Source organism: Nerophis lumbriciformis, linkage group LG05, assembly GCF_033978685.3.
Source record: "Nerophis lumbriciformis linkage group LG05, RoL_Nlum_v2.1, whole genome shotgun sequence".
Taxonomy (NCBI): Eukaryota; Metazoa; Chordata; class Actinopteri; order Syngnathiformes; family Syngnathidae; genus Nerophis; species Nerophis lumbriciformis.
Window position 1 is genome coordinate 46,440,333 of NC_084552.2, and position 13,441 is coordinate 46,453,773.

General features: G+C 41.4%; 2 protein-coding genes across 4 annotated transcripts in view; both read left to right on the forward strand.

Moving 5' to 3' along the window:
• Positions 1-4,901, forward strand: part of LOC133605957 (schwannomin-interacting protein 1) — a 9,251-nt gene extending 4,350 nt beyond the window's left edge. Inside the window, exons 2-7 of the mRNA XM_061959386.2 lie at positions 251-510; positions 2,248-2,375; positions 2,448-2,541; positions 3,826-3,951; positions 4,029-4,146; positions 4,208-4,901. Of these exons, the coding sequence (XP_061815370.1) occupies positions 256-510; positions 2,248-2,375; positions 2,448-2,541; positions 3,826-3,951; positions 4,029-4,146; positions 4,208-4,332 (846 nt within the window). The 5' untranslated portion in view covers positions 251-255 and the 3' untranslated portion in view covers positions 4,333-4,901. The remainder of the gene's footprint in view (positions 1-250; positions 511-2,247; positions 2,376-2,447; positions 2,542-3,825; positions 3,952-4,028; positions 4,147-4,207) is intronic.
• Positions 4,902-5,396: 495 nt separating this feature from the next.
• LOC133605701 (P2Y purinoceptor 3) lies at positions 5,397-12,937 on the forward strand. 3 transcript variants are annotated; one of them, XM_061958964.2, is made up of 3 exons: positions 5,397-8,194; positions 8,277-8,419; positions 11,227-12,937. In XM_061958964.2, exon 3 carries the CDS (start codon positions 11,327-11,329, stop codon positions 12,641-12,643), a length of 1,317 nt encoding a protein of 438 aa, XP_061814948.1. In that variant the 5' UTR covers positions 5,397-8,194; positions 8,277-8,419; positions 11,227-11,326; the 3' UTR covers positions 12,644-12,937. The 3 variants fall into 3 exon arrangements, with proteins under 3 accessions (XP_061814948.1, XP_072769357.1, XP_072769358.1); XM_072913256.1 differs by having other exon boundaries at positions 5,397-8,419; XM_072913257.1 differs by having other exon boundaries at positions 5,397-8,395.
• Positions 12,938-13,441: the final 504 nt, after the last annotated feature.

Sequence of the window (13,441 nt, forward strand, 5' to 3'; positions counted from 1 at the left end):
TGGGTCAATGAACACAGTAACATTCTAATCCGAATTATGATCAGATTAAATACATTTTGCCCATGTACACGTGGCTAGTGTAAACACTGTACACAAAATGAGAAAACAGTCAGTATATAATTCAGTCAGTAATTGCATTAAAATTGACACATAAAATTTAGGACAATGTTTAAAATGTAAAAACTACACTACTATAGATGAGTACAGTCCTGACATTTTGCTACTTGTTCTTCCTGTCTGTACTGTCTAGACTAGATGGAGGGCGAAAAAGAGAGACAGAGGCAGCAGGGTGAGGAGAAGGAGAGCAACGAGGCCGACGACGGCATTATGAGCGGCGATGACGATGTCGGTGAAAACGACGATGAGGATTCAGAGGGTGCGGCGCTGGTCTGGCAGGAAGGCTACAGTGAGGACAACCTGGGCCTTCCCATCATGCACTGGGAGGCACTCAGTTTGCGTATCGCCGAGTTGGAGAAGCAAGAGGAGGAGAAGAAGGAGAAGATGGCAAAGGTCAGTGGTGTTTACTGTAATTCACCATTAGGCAGCTATCTAAATGGGTCTGCTGGTCACTACGACTTGGGATGGCATGGTTCGGTTGATAGAGAGGCCGTGCCAGCAACTTGAGGGTTCCTGGTTCGATCCCCAGTTTCTGCCATCCTAGTCACATCTGTTGGGTCCTTGACACTTCACCCTTGCTGCTGATGGGTTGCGGTTAGAGCTTTGCATGGCAACTCCCGCCATCAGTGTATGAATGGGGGAATGTGGAAATAGTGTCAAAGCAGTTTGGGTACCTAAAAGGTACCCAAGGTGAAAATTTGATTCACAATTTTTTCCCTACTTTTACAAAAAAAGACAGAAATAATTCAAAACAAGTTTTGCTTTTATTTTATCAAAAACTACTAGTTTGAAATGACACTGCATCATACGCTTAGCAAAATGATGATATGTATAAAGTAGATTTTTAAATCTCAGTAAAACTAAAATAATGCTATTCGGTAACAGTGGAAGAGAAAGTCAAACACTAATAGACTACTTTAGTACATTTCCATGCACTAAAGAAGTCTGATTTCTCAATTAGTTAGTTTTTTTGTATTTTCACACCTGCGTGTGAAGTCCAAGTGTCCATGCACACTCTCTAATACGACTATTGGTCATACGCCATGTGCCTCCCGTACACTGGGGGCGGGGGGGCTTATTTCATTTTAGCGCTGTTAAATTAATTATTTTTCCGGTTGACCTATGACGTCACACTAGCCATCTGCGGATCCTTACAACTTGTTTTAAGTGATGTCCGCTGTAATATTTCCACAAATTCAAATATTACGTCTCAAATGGCTATGCTGATGTTAAATAGCAGACAGCATAAAGAAATTATCTTAGATTGCGCTACGAACATGACGCTACTACCAATGCAAAGAAAGACTGGCGGTAGAGTTTTTCGGACGGAAAATATGGAAACAAAACTTTTGAATGTCTCGGAGTTTATCCATAAGGCTCTGTGGATTGATGGAAGGGGTTTTAAATCCGAAGGTAAAGTTACGTCAATGGATAATTCCATTAATGGGTTAGTTTATGGGCCAAACTATATCAGGATAGGAGTTTTGAGCCATATCGCCCAACCCTACACTCGTGTTAGCGACAGTGCTAGCACAGTTTAGGGATGTTCTCTGTGTTTGAGTGTTGCATGAGGCCTTATGATGGTGTTTAAATGTATGAGTGCACACAACGTGTACGTTGTTTGAGTGTCAATAAGGAAATTCTGATATTTAAGACATTTCATGTTGCTACAAAAAAATTTCGGAACTACTAATTTTTTTCATTTAGTAGCACCGGAGCCACTAGTGAAAACGCTAAGCTTACAGGCCTGTTATAAACACATTAATGTCTGAGCAACCAAGATATTAAATTGTACACATTGAACCTACAAGCTGTGCTCTTTGCAAGACAGACTTGTTTTTATGGTGCGCTCAAGGACCGTGGAACAGAGTAGGGTGCCAGAAATAATGAATAATAGTATTAATAGATTTTATTTGTTACCCACTTTTCATTTAACTACATCTTGCAGTGCCACAGTACAAATCAATATTTGAAAAAATTAAAACTTAGCCATTAAAACAGATAAAATCCTAATCAGTGGCATATAACATGAAAAAGTTGTTGTTTTTTTAAACAGTTTGTCTATTTTGTGCAACCAAGCAATTGATTTTAGCTTGATCGTGATTCTTATCTATTCAATCTTGATCTCAGAGTCAAGTGTCTCTGGAGCGAAGCCGAGCACCGGTTAGCTGGACAGGAGAGCGAGGAAGGCGAAGAGAAAGCTGCGACGACGATGACGACGAGGCCTGCAACAGTCACATGACGGCCCTCAGCTCGCGGTACCAACACACACACGCTGGTTCAAGCACTTGTTATGAGAGGGACTTTAGAGTCATGTTTGTGTCGTCCAGGCTGCAGACGCAGATGAACCTGCAGCTGTGCTTCATCAATGACAGTGAAAGTGAGGAAGAAGACGCGGAGAAGGAAGATGACGTCCGCAAGAAGGTATGCAATTACGCAGCACACTTGCAGTGGATGAAGTTAAGACTAAACACAAACGAGCAATGAATGTTTTTTTAATTGACAAAACCCCTTTGGGTCGGACATTTTTAAATTCATTCATTCACTAAAGTAAAGTGAATTATATTTATATAGCGCTTTTTCTCAAGAGAATCAAGGCGCTTTACATAGTAAAAACCCATTATCTACATTTTAAGCTGAATTTAAACAAGTGTGGGTGGAACTGGAAGAAAGGGTGAAGTGTCTTGCCCAAGGACACAACGTGACTAGGATGGTGGAAGCTGGAATCAAACCTGGATCCCTCAAGTTGTTGGCATGCCCGCTCTACCAACTGAGCCACGCCGTCCCCTAAAAAAAAACATCCAAAAAGCGCCACCAATACACCATTTACATTCTATGACTTGAATATTAACCAAGTATTAGCGATATTGTTATTATTTATAACTTATAACATCTTATAACTACTTTCTAGCGGTGCATTGATCATGGAGAGGTAACTAGATTATGCTGCTGTATTGACATGAGCTGGGGAACTGCTCTCCTATCTCTGAGATGGTGAATGTTAATTCTCACCTGGATAGTAGAAGGTTGTAGCCATAAAGCGAGAAGTCGGTCAACTTTGACAGCCAACTTTAGACCCTGAGATGGCGAAAAAGACACGAAAAGACGCTTGTTTGCACCCAACTTTTTTTTTAACCCTATATGAGGATTATGATTAATTCTTTAATTCAAAGTCTGCTGTGAGTTGTTGTCAGCGAACTTGGTGATACGTCTCACAGTATGCTTAAAATGATCAAAATACGTAAAAATTTAGGTATTATGAATGTACCTGTTACTACATTACATATATACTTAAAGCATTTTTTTTAAACCTTGATGGAGGTTTTTAGATGCTTTTTAGAGTACCAAATAGGCAGAATCGAGCAAATGCCATTGACTCCTTTTGTTGGCTGACTTTTGTCAATGTTTGTTCACAAGTCAGACTGAATGATAAAAGAAAAACATGTGTCCTTGTCTCACATAAGGATTGTGAATGATAAGCAAAATTCCCCACAATAAGTGGGCACGTTCTACCAAAAGGAAGAACACAGTGGACCGGGACTTGATGACATCGACTGGTTATTGTCTTTGACTCAAAAGAGACTTACTTATAAGTCCATATGTTCCATTGTACGTGCCTCCTTGTGGTGATGCTGGGTCAGCACACGCTACAACCTGTCAAAACATCTTTGATTTTCTCCTCCTAAATGTCGCCCCCTGCTGGAAAAGAGAGGATCCATTCCTGTTCATAAGAGCCCTCAGCCTACAGCCAAGCCGGAGAAAACAAAATCCAGAGGTTTCCGGAACACTTGGAAGAAGCTGCGAGACAGACTGCGAGCAGACCACAAGCCACTGGTGAGGAAAGTCTTGGCGCTTTGTGACATGTCTTCAAAGACATGTCACAAAGCCGGTAAACTCCTTCCTTCCTTCAGACGCCAGCCGCCAACGATAGCGTCGTCCAGCGGAGGCACTTGGAGCGCAGTGATTTGCAGAACTACACCATGAAGGAGCTCACTGCTCTTTGTTCCTCCCTCAGACAAACTATACAAGGTACACACAAGCACCATGTCAACACCATCTGTGCTTGTTTTCTAATGTAAACTTTCCTCAGACCTAAGTACCGAACTGGTGGGCCGCCTTCAGATGCGGGACCAGCTGAGGACGGAGCAGGACGCCATGTTGCTGGAGGTTCAAGACCTGACCTCGCTGGGAACGCTGCTGAGCAATCCCAGCTGATGGTGACACCTTGAGAACATTGTGAGTGTGCTGAGCAAGTGGGCAAACATCCCGGTGGTAGCTGACTGTGGTCCACCCTTTGATACACCTGGACCCTTTTTTTTTTTTTTTTGCACACCTTTTTTTTTTTTAAAAACATTTTTATTTTATTTTTATTTTTTTCTCCATTGAAGATACAACAACACCAGTTGTGCTAAGGAGAACTTTTGCCTTTTTACGTAGACACAGACACATCACCAGGAGGAAGTAAGGGGTCTTATTAGCAGACAAAAGGGATTGTATGAAAGTCATTTTAAAATGTTTTTACATATAAAAGGGAAGATGTTTTAACATTTTTATAACATAGAACTATGCTGACCTCATGCCCACTCATACTTAATGTTAAGATGACTATTTCATCTTTTCAGGTGTTTTCCTGTATTAGAAAAGTGACGACCACTTTATTTCCGTTGTGCTGTGGAAAACACTTCTTTAACCTGTGTTATGTATAGTGTTGTTATTGGTGACTGAATGTTAACAAATCACTTCATGATAAACACATTTAATATAGTCATATTCTTTAAACTGCATTATGGGCACTTTCTCTGTACATTACATATATACAGTTATTTTCTATAGTGCTTGTCCAAATTAATGTCGCAGGTGAGCTTGATCAGCTGAACTAGGATAAAAGGCGGACTACAACCTTGACTGGTCGCCAGTCAATCACAGAACACACACATCACACAACACATTAGTGTTGCCAGATGAGAACTGGAAAATTATCATACCTGAAGCTTGAAATAATCGTATTTTGAGGAAAATTATTGTACAATGACGTTGTTCAGGACCGTTTGCTACAGCAAAACATTACTGTCTACCCTTAGCTCATCATGCAGTTCTACCTTTAAATAAACTAACGGCACTGGAGCACAAAAGCTGACACAGCGCCCCCATCTGGCTGTAAAGGACACATGAGTCGCAGTGCAGAATGTATCCTGTTTTTTTGTTGTTAATATCTGTGTAATGAAGTGTTCGAATTATAGAACATTATGATATTTTTGGAATTACTGATCGTACAAAGGGTGTGATTATCACACAAATAGAAAAATAATTGTATGTTTTACATAAATGGACAAACAAGCATTCACATTCTCTCCTTTGGACATTCTTTTGCAGTAGATCCTAGGAATAGCAGTTTTCCTGTCATATACTGCATCTTTGAACTTAAAAACAGCAAACCCATGCACAGGTTATATATATCACTGTAACATTCATCAGGATTTCACAGCATTTAACAATGTAATTTCACTGTAAAATACTGTGATCAAAGTCCTCTAATATCACAACAAATTATTTTAAATTCAAACGGATTTGTCTCTTAAAGGGGAACTGCACTTTTTTTGGTATTTTGCCTGTCATTCACAATCATGAGAGACATGATGACGGATAATTTTTTTTAATGCATTCTAAATATGAAATAAACATAAATAAAAGTCTGCTTACAACAGAGCCAATGGGATCTTCTCTTTTTTTGCCCATAAAATGCAATAAATAACCATACAAAAAGCAACAAGAATACATCATTTACATTTCGTGACTTGATTATTAACTAGATATTAGTGATATTGTTATTATAAGCGCTAACATTATTTATAGGACCCGAAAATAGTGAAAACGACATGAAAAGATGCTTGGTGTTTACCCCCTGCCCCCACCCCGTTTCTTGATGAGGATTATGAGTAATTTTTAATCCAAACAGGAATATATGAAGCAGTTGGCATCCCAATGACAGCAGACCTTGCACAGTAAGTGATGTTTTATTATGCTTGTTGTCTCTCATGAAGTCTGCAGTGAGTAGTAATCAGTGATGAAGAAAAAAAAAAGCAAACATGATGCGTTTTTTAAATTAATGCTCCCACATATGCTTAAAATGATCAAAATACGTAAATATTAAAAATGTGCCCGTTACTACATAACATACAGTATATACTTACATCATGTATATAAAGCCTCCATGGAGGTGTTTAGGTGTTTTAAGGGTTTTATACAGCGGCTCCCATAGGCTCCGTTGTAAGCAACCTTTTGATCGCATTTATTTAATATTTAGAATGCATTAAAAAAAATAACATCCATCGTCATGTCTTTCATAATGATTGTAAACAATAGGAAAACCTTTTTTAAAAAGTGCATTTCCCCTTTAAGACAGCGTTTCTTAACCATAGATGATCGCCAAAAACTACAATTGTTTTTTAGGTGTGGTCCGTATTCTAGAGGCTGCAGTGGTACTCTGTTGTAAAATAATTTTCCACCAATTGTGGCTGTATGAAAATCAAAACAAAAAAGAAGTCTGGAGCTGAACTCAGAGAAGTTTCTTAAGCGCAAAAATTATGAATAAAGTGGTGAAGCTGTATTTGCATTTTAATTTTATTGACAATTTATTGAAGAAACACATTCTTATTTATTATGAATTCAGTTAGAATGTATTTATTTTATCACTGCGTACATTTCTTGTTCATTAGTGTTTATGAGTCCTTTTCTTTTGCAGTATGTTTGATTTATATTTTTTTCTAATCCGTTTTAATAATCTTTGTGATTAACACAAGGTTTAATATCATTTGACAGGGTTTATCCTGTTGAACTGTAATTAATTTAGATATAATTTTTGAATTTTGAGTAAAAATATTAATTCACTGTTAATACGGCGTGGCGCAGTGGAAGAATGGCCGTGCGCGACCCGAGGGTCCCTGGTTCAATCCCCACCTAGTACCAACCTCGTCATGTCCGTTGTGTCCTGAGCAAGACACTTCACCCTTGCTCCTGATGGGTGCTGGTTAGCGCCTTGCATGGCAGCTCCCTCCATCAGTGTGTGAATGTGTGTGTGAATGGGTAAATGTGGAAGTAGTGTCAAAGCGCTTTGAGTACCTTGAAGGTAGAAAAGCGCTTATCAAGTACAACCCATTTATCATTTATTTATAATATTTACGTGGGCCCTGGGCCCTTCTGTAGTCGAACAGTTAGACCCTGAGGTCTAAAATGTTTAGAACCTTTATCTTGCACACTCTTGTACAGTAAGTGGCGGTATGCTGTTAAACCGAAAGAGTAATTAATTATATAAATACATTTGTGAAGTTACGGTACAGCATATAGTTATATTTTTATCGCACTGAAATATATAATTATATTTGTGCAGTTACAGTATTTAGTTTTAACTGTATTCTAATCAACTGTAACATCCCAGTTCTACAGTTATAGTAAATTGCTGTAAAGATATTTCAGAGTAATTTACTGTCAACGTTACTGTGAAAGTAATGCAATTATTAAAGTTAAAGTACCAATGATTGTCACACACACACGAGGTGTGGCGAAATTTGTCCTCTGCATTTGACCCATACCCTTGTTCACCCCCTGGGAGGTGAGGAGAGCAGTGGGCAGCAGCAGTGCCGCGCCCGGGAATCATTTTTGGTGATTTAACCCCCAATTCCAACCCTTGATGCTGAGTGCCAAGCAGGGAGGTAATGGGTCCCATTTTTATAGTCTTTGGTATGACTCGGCTGGGGTTTGAACTCACAACCTACCGATCTCAGGGCGGACACTCTAACCACTAGGCCACTGAGTAGGTAACCAGTGATTTGCTGTGAATTTACAATGAAAATGTTTACATTATATATGCATATATATTTGTAAATTGGGTATGCAATGTTTCCATCTATATACGTTACTTACATATGTGTGTTGACTGCAAATCAAGCACAAGTCGAGAGGGAGGCCAAGCTCTCTCTCTCTCTCTCACACACACAGACACACAGGGATGACTTGAGAGGGTCGGAGTGGGAGGGGCTGTGTCGCCATGGCTACAGGCTGCAAAGCCCACAAGAAAAAGGTAAAAGCAAAAGTGGTCAAACTGTCAAGGTCTCTTCTTTACAACTCCCGGCCACTTCAGAGTGTTGTTTCTTTTTACCTAGGACAGTTTTCATCCCGATGACGTGAACTTGTGGAGGATTTGTCTCTTTTCTCGTGTTTACTCTGATGGGGAACACGTCAGGATTGCAGCCATATGGAGGCCAAGTCACCGCCAGATGATGTAAGCATCTTTGCAGTGATGCAGGTATTTATGAGCTCCATGCACACAAACACGTTGCTTCTCTCTCGGTCTTACTAAAACGTGACTCATATTACAAAGTTATTTTTAGATTCAATATTGAACTAACTACTTGTCCCCTATAGACTACTCACAAAAAGTTAGGGATGCTGTATTGGGATTCCCTTTTACAGGTAAACATTATTTGGTCATCTCTAAACTTCTTAAGGATCTAAAAAAAAAAGCTAATTCACTTGATTTTTTTCGGATTTAATGTTTTCTATTTTTTCACCGTAAGGCACACATTATGCTTTTCTGTTCATCTTCCAGTTTCTGCATCTTGTTGCAATCTGATAACGACACTCTAAGTTCAGTGGCGAACATTGTGTTTAATGCCTCTCAATGGTAAGGTACTGTTGATTACTTCTGTCGCTTTCGTCTCAATAAGTCTAAATATAAACAGCATTGTTCAACTACCAATTCTAACTGAAGCGGGACATTTTTTCGTCCGTTCGTGGACCACGCACAGGTTGCCGTTCGGCTCATTGTTAGAGAACCGCATGTTGTGCGAAAAGTAGTCGAGCTGGACATTCAAAAGTTTAAAAAGGGTCAAATTAAGTTCACAGTTAAAGGTTATAGTGCATTTTTGGTTCATACTGAAATTTCACCTGAAAGCTGTATATTTTTGTAAGTAGTGTAGTTCACTAGTGATCCAATCAAGGTTTGTGTATACTGTAGTGTCTCTCATCCACCTCCATGGTCGGTGTCTTCTTATTGGTGGACCCGTCAGGACACATCATGTGTTAGTGCAGCCTATAGGAGGGAAATTATTCCATACTTGTGCTTTGGCTGTACAAAGGCTGCATGTCAAGAAGCCACAGGTTGTAGCAGCTCGTTAATGGTACAGTGTCTTTTACACCTTATTGGTGTTGCTTGGTTAATGTGTCATGTATGGTTTACATATTAGCCCAATTCACTATAAGTCAAGTGCTTCTATAGTGTCTGACGCTAACACAAACAGTCAAGCGAGTGTTGTTGCGTTTAAAAAGCAACATTACACTGACCCATGCTGTACGTCCTGCATGCTGTGTGGCAAGGAGCGGCCATGTATTTTGGAACTATTGATGTGAAAGGAGGATGAATGTACAGAGAGACACCCTGCACGGACGTGTAGTTACTTATTGCTGAGTTAATGGGGTGAGAAGGGACTGAATCAGCAGCGTCCCCTTGTACACAGGAAGGCAAACACAAATCCGCCGTGGACAACAGGAGGTGAAAAGCGCTATGCAAAGATCCGAGTCAGCAGTCGAAAGAAGAGTCGGGGAGGTGCGCTGAGGGGGAGAGACGTTTCTATTACTAAAAAAAACTACCATATTTTTTGGACTATAAGTCGCAGTTTTTTTCATAGTTTGGCCGGGGGTGCGACTTATACTCAGGAGCGACTTGTGTGTGAAATTATTAACACATTACCGAAAAATATCAAATAATATTATTTAGCTCATTCATGTAAGGGACTAGACCATGGGTGTCTAACTCTGGCCCGCCGTGTAATTTCACTTGGCCCTTGAGGCGATATCAAATTAACACTAGGGCTGGCCCGCCGATTATATTTAGCGGCGGTGCCGCGGTACACCGCTAATTCTCATACTTGTCAAACCTCCCGGGAGACACCCAAATCTCAGTGCCCCTCCCGAGACTCGTCACGTACCCTTTTCGTCCAGTTCAATGAGTGCTGGCCCAGTCACATAATGTGTGCAGCTCTAGCACGCATACAGCAGTGAATGCAACGCATACTTGATCTTCAGCGATACAGGTTACACTGAGGGTGCCAGTATAAAAACCTTTAACTTTGTTAGAAATATACCACTGTGAATCCACACCAAACAAGAATGACAAACACATTTCGGGAGAACATCCGCACAGTAACACAACAGAACAAATACCCAGAACCCTTTGCAGCACTAACTCTTCCAGGACGCTACAAGGTGTGTGTGTGTGTGTGGGGGGTTGAGGGTAGCGGGGGTGTATATTGTAGCGTCCCGGAAGAGTTAGTGCTGCAGTTCAGTTTGTTCAGTTTTAAATTTTGGCCCACTCTGTATTTGAGTTTGACACCCCTGGACTAGACGTATAAGATTTCATTGGATTTAGTGATTTGGAGTGACAGGTTGTTTGGTAAACGTATAGTATGTTCTATATGTTCTAGTTATTTGAATGAGTCTTACCATAATATGTTACGTTAACATACCAGGCACGTTCTCAGTTGGTTATTATGCCTCATATAACATACACTTATTCAGCCTGTTGTTCACTATTCTTTATTTATTTTAAATTGCCTATCAAATGTCTATTCTTGGTGTTGGGTTTTATCAAACAAATTTCCCCAAAAAATGCGACTTATACTCCAGTGCGACTTTTATATGTTTTTTTTCCCTTCTTTATTATGCATTTTCGGCCGGTGCGACTTATACTCCGGAGCGACTTATACTCCGAAAAATACGGTAGTTATTATTATTGTTATTAATCCTTGGTCGAAACTCCATCTTGATGCCGAGTCTTGTCTTTCTCTTTTTTTGCCCTGTAATGTGGACCAGCCAGAACACCTCAATTTGCTGTGTGCCCACACTAAAAAACATCAGACAATCTTTATTTATTAACTACGGTGCCATTGTATTTCAACAAAACGATGCATTACGCCTAATGGGAAAGCAAAAAAACTATTTCCGACTGTGACTTTAGAGAGAAATAATATGTTGCAGTGCCATGCTTGAATAGAAACAAGAGTTGTGCCTTTGGTTTCTCTATCAAACTAGCTTTTTTTGTACTTGTACTTGTAGGTGAACAAACACCTGTGGTCCACAGAGGATCATAAGGAATGCCCGCCAATGATGACACAGAAGGTCCCTAAAGCAGCCAAACGTCACTAAATCCTTCACCATGACACCCAGAGGCAGAGTTCCACCCTACAACCTCCTCAGCACTTTCTCTCCCGCCACCTCCGCGCCCTCGCCGGCTTTCTGTAGCATCGACGAGTCGTACAAGTACATCTTCCTCCCCATCTGCTACTCCTTCACCTTCATCTTCAGTCTCTCTCTCAACGCCGTGGTCCTATACCGCTCCTTCCGCCGCACCAAGCGCTGGAACGCCTCGCTGATCTACATGGTCAATCTGGCCTCCACGGACTTCATGTACGGCCTGTCGCTGCCCTTCTTGGTGGCCAGCTATGTCATGCGGGACCGCTGGGTGTTTGGGGACTTCATGTGCCGCCTGGTCCGCTTCCTCTTCTACTTCAACCTCTACGGCTCCATCTTCTTCCTCACCTGCATCTCCGTGCACAGGTACCTGGGCATCTGCCACCCGATGAAGGTCATCACCCTGGAAACCAAGAAAGCGGTGAAGTGCACGTGCGTCCTGGTTTGGATTGTTGTCTTTGCGCTCACCTGTCCCATCTTCCGCTTTGCTCAGACGGGTCACGTGACCAGAGCGCCGGGACAACTGGGCAGCAACACGAGCGGTGCTGTCGACAAGTTAGCACTCGGTGCTAACGAAAGCCATGTTGTCTTTGAGGAGTACCAGAACTGTTGGGACGATGCCATAGACAAGGAGTTCTCCGATTACGTCCCCTATGGCATTATTCTCCACTTGTTGGGCTTCTTTGTCCCCTTCTCCATCATCGCCTGGTGTTACTCCCATGTGGTCCTCACCATCTTCAAGACACTGCACTCTCGGCCTTCTTCTCGGCGAGGATATGCCGGCGTGGACAAGAGCCCCCTCGGGAGACGAGGACACAACAAAATGTCCAGGCCGCCGGGTAGGGAGGAAGGTGTTTCTGTTTTCTTGGGCGCCAACTCGCCTTATGCCAGCCGCAGACGAAAATCCATCAGGACCATCATCACCATCACCCTCCTCTTCGCCCTGTGTTTCTTCCCCTTCCACGTGACCAGGACCATCTTCCTGCTCTTGAAGGTGACCAAGGGAGTTCCATGCCGCACCATGACCATGGTGTCCATGTGCTACAAGATCACCAGGCCCTTGGCATCCTTCAACGCCTGGCTCAACGCCCTCCTCTACTTCCTTACCAAAGACAAGGGCGGAGCACACTGCTGCCCCCCCGCCAACGCCACAATGCAACACGGGGGGCCTCTGCTGCCCCTGAGGATGGTGGGGAAGGGGGAGGATGTTGAGGAGGGCCCTGAGGCCATTCCACAACAGCTGGTCATACACGAACAGAGCAAAAGTCACATATTTGGTTGACTGATTTCACACATGAAGAGGAATGTGCTTTCACTTCTTAGGTCACCTTTTTCCTCTTTCAAATCATACTGAGGACAATATTAGATGAACAGGATCCAGAAATTCCACTTGCTGAATGCCCTCATTTCCACTTGTCCACCACCTGTCAAAACTTTTCAATGACATTTTGGAGACTAAAACATCCCTTATAATCAACGTTTGCGTATTCCCAACAAGATTACTACTTATGATTTTCTTCTCGTCATCTGTCACAGTGGCACAACAATATTATAAATGCTGCAAAAATACTGACAAGCGTGAATAAATTTTGACCTCAATGAAACAAATATTTTGTGGTTGAGGGACTCACTAATGGGTAGATTAGCTGTACGTAAACTATTCTCACCTTCTTAGTGTTTGAGTTTTCACTTTTGCTTGCTTTTACTTCACTTAGACCAGAGTGGAGTATTAAAGAGAGTATGGCCAACTATACCACAGGCTAGTTTTTCTGACGAAATAAACCAAAAATAATACAGCTAAATATAGTTCTAAACATACTCCAGCTCATAATCTTACAATAAAACATGCTTTTATTTCGTCAAAGTATAATTTAGCAGCCGTATTTGGCGCACTCTGCTGCTAAATTTCTTGCCGTGTTTAGTGACCAGCAGGCTCCCTAACACCCTCCCGACGGCGCAATGAACGTAAAAAAAACTTCAATGAATGACCAAAAAAATAAGTTATTACCCTCATTCTGCTTTAAACATAATTTTAATTGGAAATGCACCAGATCATTGAATTTCAATAATTTTGATTCAA